Source organism: Thamnophis elegans, chromosome 5 (assembly GCF_009769535.1).
Source record: "Thamnophis elegans isolate rThaEle1 chromosome 5, rThaEle1.pri, whole genome shotgun sequence".
Taxonomy (NCBI): domain Eukaryota; kingdom Metazoa; phylum Chordata; class Lepidosauria; order Squamata; family Colubridae; genus Thamnophis; species Thamnophis elegans.
The window spans coordinates 33,780,263-33,794,130 of record NC_045545.1 but is presented as its reverse complement, the minus strand read 5'-3'; the positions used below and the strand labels follow the sequence as shown (position 1 = coordinate 33,794,130).

Here is a 13,868-nt window from a genome sequence, read left to right as displayed (position 1 = left end):
GATAGATAGAAAGAACATAGGATTTGCAGAACAATTATTTTAACAATTTCATGAATGAGGAAAGAAAATACAGGAAAACAGTGCTGAGAAAAGCTTGATTCTATTACTGTAAATTCAACCTGCTCTACCAGCATAACACATATATCTTCAAATCATGGAATATAATGCAAAATAACATTTTATGTATTTGAAATATCCTACAGCACTACAATAAAAAATATTTGCTCATTTGTTAATAAGGCAAAAGAAAGGAGAACTTACAGCTTCTCTTCCTGAGATTGGATAGTAAGGGGTACCAAATAACTTTCTCCCGTTGATTAATGCTTTCATTATGAAATTGGTCACTTTGGATTAAAAAAAGACATATTTTTTTTTAAAAAAGCTATATTAATTTTGAAGTTTATTCAGTTGAATAGTACATTTTATGTACTTACTTTTCCTAGAAACTCCTGCACCAAGGTTATGATTCAGGTCAAAGGGATCTGAGCAATAACAACAAACATTAAAAGAGGATTTTTTAAAAAAAATCAGTAATGCACATATTTCTTTACAAAAACTACAAATGCAGGATAAATTGTTTTGAAATAAGTATAATGTAACATAAATGAGGAAGACTCTTCAAAAGAACACATTGATTTATTAAACAAGAAACATTCAATAACTACCTTCAATAGCAATGCATTTGGATGTCCACTGTTTCTCAAATGTGGTTAACAGCTTCTTCTGCCGAATGCTGATGACATATTCTTTGAAGTCAAATTCTTCAGTGTAAAATCTCAGTAACCCTAACCAGAGTTCTCCCAATGACTCTGTGTTTTTCCCAAGAGAAGGAAAACGTTTTTTCTGTACAAAAGTTATAACATAAACATGTTAAGAGAACAACCTTTTCAAAAATACAACAATTTTAACCAGAAAACCTCTAAAGTAGCACAGTGCAAAATATCTATTGCTGTCTTTTATGATTATTAACTGAAGAAAAGTGGTTAAGGCATCAGGACAGAAAGCTGAAACCTGTGAGTTCTAATCCCACCTTAGCCGTGAAAGCCAGCTGTTACCTTGGGCCTGTCAGTCTCTCTCAGCCCAACCTACTTCACAGGGTTGTTGTAGGGAAAATAAGAGGAGGTAGTGTTTTGGATATGTTGAACACTTTGAGTTATTTGTAAAATAAAAAAGAGGGGATACAAATAAATAAAAGTATTTTCTCTACAAAATTCTCTACTTATGCAAGTTCAAAGTAACCAATTCCTTTCCTAATGATCTTATTATGGTAGAGGCAAAATATTTATTAGATGAAATATGCATTTGTTTTGAAAAGGAAATATCTGCCTAAAATATGATAAAGATGCTGATTAGAATATCTCTTCGGTGGTAGCCCGAGGTTGCTGTATCTAGATTCAAAAAACAAAACACAGCTTTTTTTTCCCTTCAAAAAAAAAAAGGAACCCAGAAACACAAAAACATGTACAGTGTACATCATACTCATCTGCACTATTTATTGGTCCAATTCTAATACTTCAACATATTATCTCAGCTACTTTGTCCAACAATAAAAGCCTGGGGGGAAAGTTCCTTTTTTCATTTCCTGAATGGCAAACGTATTGCTGGCTATACATAGTATAATTAAAGCAGACCTAATAATTATTTGATTATTCCAAAATGAGGACTTTACCAGTTCATCGGTATCTTCAAAGAAGAAAGCATTCCAACCATCAACCATCCTTTGAGGGACCTGCTGCCCATCAAATATCTATATCACCATAAAAAGTAAGACCAGAAAATTACAAAAACTAAAAGCATTCCAAATACAAAAATGTTTTTTTTAAAAAACTATGTGTTACTTATCTAATTCTTTCTAAAACCATGAATAATAAAAGAACCGCTTCTCAAACATTCAAGGAAATCATAAGCCTCAGACCCAGAATATTAGACATATGCACCAGAATGGTGGGTGCAAGGTGATTTGATTGTGTTATTCAGAGGTAAGGGTAACAGAGCAAACTTTTGCTAATAGTGAGACTTGGAGTAAAAAAGGGTTATCGAGCAGACTTGATTTGATTTCAGAAATCAAGTTAAAATCAAATGCTAACCACTTTATTAATAGAAACATAACTCATTTGCCTTTACTTGTAGATAACCAAGTCACATACAGGCATTTTAAATTATAATTCCACAATATCTAATTGTTAGCTATGTTGACTAGGGATTATGCAAACTAGTTCAAAATATCTTCTATTATAGACATTGTTCAGATTTTTGTTGGGAAGCAAACTCTACATTTTATGAGGAAAACTACTGTATATACAACCCATGTGAAATAGGAAATGATCCAAATTTGATTCAGTAATTCTTCGAAAAGAACCCTAACCAACACTAACCTCATAAGAAAATTATAACAAGAGACAGAAATCTCAAAACTGTTTTCCATCATGGTTCTTTTTTCCTTGAAAATTTACCTCTTGCAGTACTGGGATTACTGGTGGTTCTCTCTGTTGTAAGAAGTATAATACCATGAGAATATAAGCATATGAAGAGAGACTTCCTCTGGATGCATCTCCAATGTCACAACGCTGTTCAAATATTTTCAATGCAATAAACATATAGCAAGTTATTTTGGGTAACAAATATTCCATCACAATAGAAACTAAGAAAAAACATTTTATGCCAACTCAAAATATGTCTTCAGTAAAACATAACCAGCGTCAAATGCACTGTTACTGAAATTTGATACTTCAATTTAGGAATTTTGTTCTAGAAACAGCTAAACTGGCAATTTGAGAAACTATAGGAGCATGAATGTCTCAAAAGAGTGTAGCAGAGCACCAGCTATTTTGTTTATGTATTTTATCCATTGATAAGAAGTTAAGTCATTCACTTTAAATGAGCAGAACTCCATTTGATCACTCACTTCAATTTGATCAGAAACTGCTGACAAGTATATTCTAAATAATGTATTCAAGGTACCTAAAAAACACCCTCCAAATTGAAATTTTGTCAAACATACATACACACACAGAGATAGAGAGATACATACATACCACTTCCCCACAATTTACTAAAAACAATAAAGTAACTTTTACAGGGCTTGTTCCTAATAAATCCATGTTGGATCCTGGTATATACCATATTGTTTCCAAGCATAATAATTTTATAATCTTCCCAGATAATGTCAAAAAACATGTTTACAGTTTACAAACAAGTTGGAAACTTGTTTTGTTTTTTTGAAAACAAAAGAAAAATGCTTTTATTCTGTTCTTCAAGATAATGTCAACCATGCTACCAGGTTCATTTCCATGAATGTGCAGATGTCGGACCATAAATATTTCTTTTTTTTTATCACAGAATTCTGCTGAGTCTTCTGAACTCTTTGGACAAAACTATATAGTGACCTTTGTGTATGATGTGATTTTTTTTCTTTACTTAGGGATAATGGAGTTAGTAATATAGCACTCATTAGTGGCGCAGTGGTTAAATGCAGCACTGCAGGCTACTGCTAGATCAGCAGTTCAGCGGTTCAAATCTCACCAGCTCAGGGTTGACTCAGCCTTCCATCCTTCCGAGGTGGGTAAAATGAGGACCCAGATTGTTGGGGGCAATATGCTGACTCTCTGTAAACCGCTTAGAGAGGGCTGAAAGCCCTATGAAGCGGTATATAAGTCCACTGCTATTGCTATTGCTAATTTAAATCCAGTTGAGACACAACTGTACTAACTTTCAACAATTCAGCACAGCAAGTCACCATATATTTGAGTGCAATTAAAAAATAACCAGTGTTTAAATTAGCCTAAGTTATTTAGTGGAGGAATACTGAACACAGCTTGGGTTTTAAAATCACATCAATATTGCATGTACCTTTGCAAAAACTTTCATTGTGTATCCCAAATACTGCACTCTTGGATCAATGGCTGCATATGTTGCAAGCATTCTTGTGTTATGCTGTGCCTAGAAAACAAGTATATCAGACTATATTCAATAGAGTAAGATTAAGGAGTAATCCATATGGATCATGTAATAGCCGAGACCAGAGAGGTAGGAACTAGTAGTTTCTAGGATATAGGATAGAGAACTGTACTGTAATGTAAATGTATCTTTACTGACTCTCAGAGCCATCAAGAGGCTAGGCAAATATCTATGAACTCGAAGTGGGAGGAGGAAAAATTTCAGAACTTAGGATCAAAGATAGAGATAGAGAAATAGAGGGGCAAGATGTGACTCTGACTTTTTGCACTATAGCAGACAATCAGTTTTATGTTTAAGGTTTCATTCTTGTCTGTAAGAAAGATTTTAATCATTGACATCTATGTTTGACTATACAGATACCAAAATGATGGAATATGCATTATGAAACAATTTCATTATTTTTCAAATTTATGAAATGCCCATCTTATTGTTTCAGTGACTCTGAGCAGCAATCATAATATATACAAGCTCTGCCCTTTCAAACTTGAATCCTAGTCTCATAAGCAGAAGAATTTGCATGACATTGTAACACACTACCTTGCTTGCTCCCAATTCTCTCCTGAAGATACCATGAGTCTAGCTTAGCTGACTCAAGACTGAGGAGTCTTATATGTTAAGTGAAGCTAAATGCTGAATGGGGGTCAAATGTCTGGAAAGCTGTGATTTATTGCTAAGATCTGCTGTAAAACTTAACAAATCATCAAAGAATGAGATGCCGAGCCTCTGATTGTTACAAGAGTTTAAATTTATCACAGGAATCCTAAACAAATTAAAAGTGCAATCAATGAATTTTATGTAATAAATGAAATCATTTATATGCTTACACAGAAATAGCACCTTATGAGTAAAATGTAACTAAAGGAGCACAGAACTGCAATTGGGACTCTGCAACTGAGTAAACTGCTGTTTTAATTAACTTTATAATTCAATAAAATTCAAGTATTGCTTATTTTTTGTAGATACTGATTGCAATTTTTAGACTTGCCCTGGGAATATACATCATGATGCATGGAAGAGGGGGCAACTTTGCTAGCTTAGGGATCATGCCATTTTGAATGGCATAACAAACCCCTTTTTTAAAAAAGGAGGGAGTCTTAGGAATGTATCCTAAGATGTCACAATGAAACTAGTTTTTTCTCATTCCAGAGTGAAGGTTATGGAATAAAGGATTTAAATTAGAAGAAGGCATATACCAATTCAATTGCAGAAAAAAAATCCTAAGAAAAATTCAACAGCACAATAAATTATAGAATGGATCTCAACTCTCCTTTGTTAGATATGTTTAAGCAGAAAACAGATACATATCTAGCAGGGATGCTTTAGATTTTTGTACTGAGTTGACTCATTGACCTGCATTGTTTGATTTATGACTTCATGAATATTCATGAATATTAGATTAAGGAGTGAAAAGGCTGCCAAAAACATTTGATCAAAAATTTTGATCAAACTTGTTAGGTGGTGGAGCTCTGGAATCCTAAAAAAGAATTTGATAAGTTGTCCTGTTCCTAGGCTGCACATTTTTGCATAAAGAACAGTACTGATATGCTAAACATCAGTGGTACATACGTTTTGAAGAGGTATTATTATACTTAGCATTTGGGAAATCAATGATACTTATATTGTATATTCAAATGAATATTATATGCAAAATTTGAATTGCATCTATATGAAAATCCAGAAAAATAGCCTATCTATAATCCATACACACACACACAATTTTTTTAAAGTAACTTCCAAGAACATTCTGAAATGTTAAGTAAAATTATCAATAGTAATATTCCCAAATGAGTTTCTCATCCTCCACCCGAGCTACAGATATTCTCCACTATTGCAAATAATCCATAATATTCTCTTTTTCACTTCAATTTTCAATCAAGATATTAAATACTACTTGTAATTTTTATCTTAGAATTAGAATAGAATTAGAATAGTCAGGCAAAACTTAACTGAAAGATACTTGCCAATGTGTTATATAAGCTGATATCACCTTCTAAGCCACTTTGTCTGTGTTCAAATTTTACTATAGGCACTTTGGCTGTTGTTATAGGCAGAATGTTTCTTAAACCTGCAAAGGTAAGTAATACTTCTTAAAATTAAGAATGTTAAATACTAGGTAGAACTAAACAAAATGTAAAAAATATTCAATATACAATATCCTAATCTTACCTGGATGTTTCTTAAGAACTTTTGCCAAGCTTTCAATAATTTCCTTACAATTTAATTTCTGGAGAAAATGAATAAAAACACTGTATTATTTACAAAATGCTACAAATACTTCCAAGAACAAAAATATGCAAACCTATTTCAAAAAAACTACCTCTGCATTCTCATAGCCTTCCAGAGTCATGCAGATATCCAGGTCACTATCACGGAATCCAAATCCATTCTTTGAAGAGCCAAATAGGCACAGCCTGGCTTTGTCTGAGCAAAATAAAGAGAGAGAGAGATCCCCATAATGGAGAAAACATTTCCATAGTCAAAAGAATTCATACTCTTATGAATTCCAATGTAACCTTCAATGGTTGTTTATAAGCAGTCCTATGATCCAATGCATCCTCTAACACAGCAACCCCCAACTTTCTGGTTTTGTGGACTGACGGCAGCAGTAATAGAGAGGGGATGGTTTTGTGCAGCATACGGTGCTTGCACAATGCAGCTTTGCACATGCACATGTGCTTGCCCACTGCTTGTATGGCCCATTTCCCAAAGGCTTGGACCGGCACCAGGCGATTTGGGATCCCTGATCTAACATCTATGAATATTTGATTATGAACTGAAATATGTTTCCTTAATTAATCATGCTTATAAAATAGTACTGGGAACTATCTCAGAATAATTATAGTCTACAACACAGATGTCAAACTTGCGACATCATGTTGTCGTCACGTGATGTATTGAGACTTTTTCCCCTTTGCTAAACCGGGGGTAATGCATCTGGCCCACGGGCTGCGGGTTTGACACTCCTGGTCAGTAATATTTAGGGATCAAATAAATGTATTTAAAATGCAAAATACATACACAATTGAGAAACATACACACACATTTGGGTCCTAACCTTTTTACCTAGTTATTTTTCAAGTTATACTAATGCACACATGCAGCAATCTAAAGGCAAAGGTTTCCCCTATCCAGTTATGGCAGGTTTAGGGGGTAGTGCTCATCTCTGCTTCTTAGCTGAAGCAGACAGCATTGTCCAAAGACATTTCTGTAGTCATGTGACTATATATTGAGGTGCACAGAACGCTATTACCTTCCCATCAAAGTGGTAGCCATTTATCTATTCATATTTGCATGCTTTCTAACTGTTAGGTGGGCACCTGGTGGGGCAAATAATGGGAGCTCACCCTGTTGTGAGGGATTCGGGTCTCGAACTGATGCTGTCAGCTATCCAGCTGATAAGTTCAGCATCAACCGCTGTAGTGCTAATCAGAATGTTATATCAATTTTTTAAATCTAATTAATTGCTGCTGCTTGTTATCAACTTCTTTAGTTTGAAAGCACAGAACCTTTAGAAAATTTTTAAAGGATGTGGAATGACCTTACCATGTTCTTGATACCGCTTATCTAAAATATTACTTCACTAATGTTAAAGAGAAATGTTAAAATATAGGACATTAAGGTGCTATTATACAGGTAGATATTGATAGCTTAATGCTTTAGAATTATGTAATTTTGATACTGTGTTGTCAAGGCAACATATAATTCTAAGGTAATGTTGGACTGCATCCAACGTGGTGCAAATATATTTTCTTCACATGCCAAAGAAATATCCTTTCCTTTCTTCCACTTAAGCCCTCCATAATCCACTTTAAATCTACACTGAAACATCTTCCAGTCCTTAAAAGAAAGTCCATTTCACTAGAAGATGAACAAATTGGATATAATTAGTTTAATATTAATTTATTAGACCCAGGCTTCACTAAATTTTTCAAAAGTCCACTGAAATCAGTAAAAATTGTAGTACATTATTAATATGACTCAATCTAAATACAATTTTATTTATTTAATATTTGTGGTACGATCTCTGCTAAGGTGGAAATATTGTATGAAATATTTCAATTTTCAAAGCGCTGCTTAGATGGCTATAATATATGCTTGGGTTGACATAAAGATTTCTTATTATATACCATTATATTCTTTCCGAATGAATCTTTCCAAACTTGCCAGAATCTGTTCTCGGTTTTGTTGTTCTGAGAAAGGAGGTGACAATTCATCTAAACAAATAAAAAACAATTGAGGCATTTGGCAATATCTAATGCCAAGCATGTTATTTTTTAATTAATTGTTTTATAAACTTGTACAACAATTCTGCATTATTTACAGTATTTTACAAGGGTTTCATACAACAACCATTTGCAACATCTCATTTTTCTCATTGTTTTCTTAAATCTTTTTTCTCTCTTGAAAAAAAAAATCCATTTTGGAATTACAAAATCTGGTTATTTCAAACATATCCTTGATGTTTTTATAAACCGTATTGTCAAAGTCCAAACTGTCATGTTTACCTGAATGTGAATTGAAACACAGGCGCCTATTATTGATGGCAGTATATCAATATATTTCCACTGAGTTAAGTTAAAATCTCATAGTAATGTGAGCCTCTACAAAAATTTGAACCTATTAAAAAAAAGTTACTTACCAAAGCATCTTTTACATACAAGATCAAGTATTTCTCTAAATCTATTTGTCATTGGTGGTAGTGGGTTTAAATCAATTTTCTTAAAATCTTCTGGGCAATCATTTTTGGAATGGCCATCCCTTTTGCAGATACTGCATACTATAGTTGGAGGCTATGAAAAAAACACAAAATAATAGTATTTTACTATTTAAACTTGGTTATTTCTCTAAATGGTATGTGTCAACTTATGTATATTTGATAGTAGAAATACATTGTTGCATAGTTCAGTAAGAAAATTAAAATTAAAAAAATGAAATAATTCAAAAAAATATAAAAGGACTTTTGATTTGATTTTACCTTTCCAGAAGTCAAAATAAATTTATCGAACACATAATGCATGTCTTCTGTGGTGACTTCATCTCTAATATCTTGAGTTTCCTCTACTGCTTTGCAATTGTGTGAGGTAGCTGATATGCTAGTGCCTGAGCACATGCTATCTGTTGGATATTCCATTACTGAATCCAGTCTTTCAGTGTCAGATAATCCACTAATAGAATCTGTATCAAGGGATTTATGTTCATTAAAAACACAACAGTGGCTTAGTTCTTCTTCAGCTGAAAGCTCTTGATCATCTTTTCTTTTAAGTGATTTGTGTTCTAATTCACAGCAGTCATTAGTAATAAACGACATAGTTTCTTCTCTATCTCCAGAGTCTGTGTTTATAATTTCTGAGTTTACTAAAAAGCTTTTAAGTTTCTCAGTACACCTCCTCATAGATTCCATTTCATTACATTCATTAAATTTACACTCCTGTAAATTACATCCATGACGTGGTTTATGTTTTCCTATAACACTGGCCTGCTGTGGAAGGCAACAGTTGATTACAGGTTCTCCAGTTCTTTTGCTACCTATTTTTCCCTTTTCCTTTTTCTTGGTATCTGTTTTGGGCTTAGTCTCATCTTTACTCTGGGGACATGCAAAGTATTTATATGCTGTCCTGAACCTCTCCAGGATGTATTCAAACACCATCTGGCTGTTCAGACTCCGTGCAACATTTCTTTTTAGTGCAAAGGGATCTAAAAAAAAGGAAACAAAATAAATTAGATACTGTTTTTCAAAAGATGAGGTCAATATAGTGCATTTTAACTGTTTGAATCCTGAAAACATTTAACTTATTATAAAATTGCCTTCAAGTAATCCGATTTATTTTTACAAAAAGAAAATTATTTTCAAATAAACATTTATAAAATCATCAGATGTCGACTGTGATCTAAAAATAGGAAAAAGTAAAGAAATGCTTTTTAAAAAATTATTTATAAATAAAGCAAATATTCTCATCATTTTCAGAATTGTTTTCATATCTATTTATCAGTTTAACTAATAAACTCTGTAAATACCCACAATTTTTAAAAATTAAGTGATAACATAATACAAAACATATTGTATCTATAGATAATATGCAAAAAAGTTTTCTGCTTGAATCTCCTTTGTTACAATGTTAATATATGAAAAACAAAGAGCAAAACAATAAAGAAAGGCTACCATTCTCCTTAGCATGGATACTCAGCAATTTTCTTTTTCTGTGTTATTTCTATCTACGGCATCATCAAAGTGTGAGGAAAAGGGAATGGAATAGGTCTTGCCAACAATTAATTACTTATAGCATCCTAACATCATTAATTATCTACAAATACTATCTGTTTAGTTAGAAATACAATTAAATACAATTCACTGCAAGCCTTTAAATTAAACCTTTTAGGCCAGTTGTGTCAAGAATGAAAATACTGTAGATACATTTAAAAATTGTAGTTTTTATAGCATACATCAGTATATATGCAAAATCAGCATGTAAAGCAATTGGTAAATCATTTATAAGAACGTTTACAAAATGCCATACCTTCAATGGCTATTCGCCTTTTGGGCCAGTTTTTATTTTCTCTGGTTAAAAGTTCTTGTACCCGTATGCTGATAACATATTCTTCCAAAGCAAATTCCAGTGTATAAAACTTCAACAATTCTAACCAGAGTTGTCCCAGAGATATCTGGTGTGGTATTTCCAATGATAATGGAGACTGAAAGAAGTAGGAAAAATAAAAATAAAAAGCTTAACCTGTTTTATTCTCATATCTTAAAATGTTTTATTCTCAGGTCATTAAATAAAAAGAGTACTAATTTAAAAAGTACTTTGCAATTAAAAGTAATCACTTACATGGCCTTTTTTCTCCTTTGGATTATTCTGAGCGTCTGGCTCTGAAGTTGCTGTATTCTTGTTACCATTTCTGTGCTGTTCTCCTTTAGATTTGCCTTCTACAGTATTCACATTTTTCCCTCCATTATTTGATAGTTTGTATTCCCACACTACAAACTTATCTTTTATTCCCTTCAGTTGGTAATCATCAGCCTTCTTAGAATCAAAGCCTTCAATCTGAAAAACAAAGTGTTTTTATATGTAATCTTATAAATGTTATAAGATGAACACATATTATAAACAGTTATATTATACTATAAAGAGATGGCTATATCTAGTATTATAAATTCAAAAGCTTCTTTAGGAACTTTCCCAACAATTCTTGAGTAATTCCTCTGTACCGTTGAATAAATCATATGGTTGAGTTAAAAGCTTACCCAGTTGCCTAAATATGATGGTAGGATACGTGGTTCTCTTTGTTGAAGGAAAAATATTACCATTAAGGCAAAGGAATATGAAGGGATTCCACCTTCTGCCTGGCAGTCAATATGACACAGCTATAAAAAAGAGAAAATTATGTACTTATGTTAGTTTTTTCTTTAATTTGCACACTTTGAATTTTTCAAGCACTTTTCATTTTTACACTATATATAGCAAAAGTAGACTAAGGACCAATATAGCAATACAGAGCAGAATTCCCCAACCTTTTCAGCTTTGCAAACCCTTTTTGCAAAGACGACCGGAGCCTATAGGGACGCAATCTCTCGTCCCTGCAAGCCTCAGCAAGAGAGGCTAGCAAAGAGGCAGGGAAAGATCACGTTCAAGTTATGTGATTCACTCCTAAGAATCTTTGGGTTACAAATGTAATTGGCAGGCTCCATTACATTCATAACTTGAGGATTACCTATATATTTCCTGTCTGCTTTACAGGAATGTTAACTCTATTGACCGTCTATCTATAGTTGTGGCTGAGGGTACACTACCAAATTCACAGCTTGTGTGCAATCTGAGGGCTGTCTTAGACTCAACATCTCCTGTTCAAAGAGCAGGCGGCAATTGTGGCCATGAGGGACTTAGAACATTGGCACCGATTATGGATTACAAGGCCTTTCAGATGGGGATTTTCATGTCCTCATCACCTTCAGCTGGATTACTGCAATACACTCTACATGAAACTGTCCTTGGAAATCATTTGAAAGCTACAATTGGTCCAAAATGCAAAGACACAAGAATGGGCATGCCTCAGTAAAACCCTTCACGACCAGTTTTGTACACATTGGATTAGCCCTAATAAAAGTAATGCCTAAGTAAAATTTTCAGAATTGTGGGGTGTGAACCATAGAACCTATTTTATCAACACTTGGACTCAGAAAGATAATTTTCTTTTAACAGAAATAAAATGACTTTTTGTTATATTACTTACATTAGAATATTATCACTACTACCAGTAATTATATATTAAGTATACACAAGGAACAAATATATATATATTTAAAACTTACTCTAGCCCAGTAGCGAAAAGCCAACACCAAAGGAACAAGGACTGGCTCTAGTTTGCCGAGTGCAGCAAGCAGGTCAGTTGTAAGGCAGGCCACATCATTTCCAGCACTTACTTTACAAGTTAAACCACTGAGATTGAAACAAATTTTGAGAGAAAGTGTAAGTGCTACCACTTCCTGTGAATGAAATTTGGAAAAAAAACCACCCCAAACATACAATATTTTGGTTTTACATATGCAATTTGCATTAAGTTCTTTTCACAATATAGTTTCCCTCAAAAGATATTGAAATTTATTTAATTATTTTAAGGTAACTTTAATGGAAAGGTTATGAATGTATTCAGATCTCATATTTTAAAGTCAGTTTGTCATATGCTTAATATTTTGTCTGAACTATCATTATTGATTCTGAGGCAGTTATAAATATTGTCCTTAACAAATTGAGAAAATAATTTTAAATTAAGCTCTTTGCAGTACAAAATGTCCTACAACATTCAAACTTAAGGTGATATCTTATCCATTATCTTCTGAAGATGAACATATACAAAAAACACACAAACCTTTTAACATCTTTACAAAAAACAACAGGAACTTTGGCATGGAAATCTGATTCCACATCAGAGTAAGATCCTGAAGGAGAAAATAGAGCGTATCAAATAAAAATCATTTTCATAGTACCTCCATGCTGATTGAAAGTCATCTGGTTAATACATACATACATACATACATACATACATACATACATACATACATACATACATACATACATACATATATATATATATATATATATATATCTGTAAAATCCATATTTTCTCCACAACAGATTATGAAGAAATTAAGAAAGAAATAATGATGGCACAAACTTACCAGTATTTTTTAAAGTATCAAGCACTTGTATCAGAACATCTGGATGAGTCATCTAAAATAATGAATGAAGTTATTTATTCACAGTGATTCTATTTATTCTTGAATTGATTCTATTGAATACAATATTAATATTGTAATCATAATAATACAGACATTTGTTCCCCAATCCTCTGTTTCCTGGCACAGAAAGAATATAGTATATTTTTGTATATACAAAAACATGAAACTACATCTAAGCTGCAAAACTCCTGATAAACAAACAACAGTGAACACCTAGAGTTTTCTGTATCTAATGCTGGTCCAAATTTTTGCAGTAGATGTTATTGGGAAGTAAATAATTTGAACTGAAATCCAAATCCAAATCCAAAATAGTTTTCCTATTGGGCTCAGTAAAGTTTTAAAGAGATCCAAGACTGGAATGTATAAAACATTCTTCTGAAGTTACTTCATGAAGTACTGTAACTTGTTTCCACTTTTTCCAATTTAAGCAAAATAAGCATATTGGTTTGTTTTGCCTTACTTCCAGGCTTCATTCAAAACGTAGAGGAGATGAACAAGGCTTCTCACATACATAGAATCTCTTCCCGCCCACTACCTACTAGAAACATTGGTCATAAGCTTCAAATTGACATAAAGTACTTAATTTGTCCAACAAGAATGAAACTAGCTCAAGAATCAAAACTGCCTCTGAGGCATAAAACTCCTTGCTGAAACAAAACAGTTTCTTTGAAAGGTC

At 32.9% G+C, this 13,868-nt stretch overlaps 1 protein-coding gene across 8 annotated transcripts in view; it reads right to left on the bottom strand.

Annotated features, from left to right (window-relative positions):
- TUT4 (terminal uridylyl transferase 4) overlaps positions 1–13,868 on the bottom strand; it is a 50,041-nt gene that overhangs the window by 20,291 nt on the left and 15,882 nt on the right. For 7 of the 8 annotated variants that reach the window (XM_032218189.1, XM_032218193.1, XM_032218192.1 and 4 more), the window contains 18 exons: positions 13,133–13,184; positions 12,823–12,892; positions 12,266–12,392; positions 11,201–11,320; positions 10,785–11,000; positions 10,473–10,647; positions 8,933–9,651; positions 8,597–8,747; positions 8,085–8,171; positions 6,275–6,378; positions 6,124–6,181; positions 5,919–6,022; positions 3,850–3,939; positions 2,454–2,567; positions 1,670–1,747; positions 666–843; positions 435–482; positions 262–344 (listed from right to left, as the gene is read on the bottom strand). In XM_032218189.1, coding sequence (XP_032074080.1) covers positions 262–344; positions 435–482; positions 666–843; positions 1,670–1,747; positions 2,454–2,567; positions 3,850–3,939; positions 5,919–6,022; positions 6,124–6,181; positions 6,275–6,378; positions 8,085–8,171; positions 8,597–8,747; positions 8,933–9,651; positions 10,473–10,647; positions 10,785–11,000; positions 11,201–11,320; positions 12,266–12,392; positions 12,823–12,892; positions 13,133–13,184 — 2,574 coding nt within the window. The remainder of the gene's footprint in view (positions 1–261; positions 345–434; positions 483–665; positions 844–1,669; positions 1,748–2,453; positions 2,568–3,849; positions 3,940–5,918; positions 6,023–6,123; positions 6,182–6,274; positions 6,379–8,084; positions 8,172–8,596; positions 8,748–8,932; positions 9,652–10,472; positions 10,648–10,784; positions 11,001–11,200; positions 11,321–12,265; positions 12,393–12,822; positions 12,893–13,132; positions 13,185–13,868) is intronic. The other variant, XM_032218196.1, reaches the window with a different exon arrangement.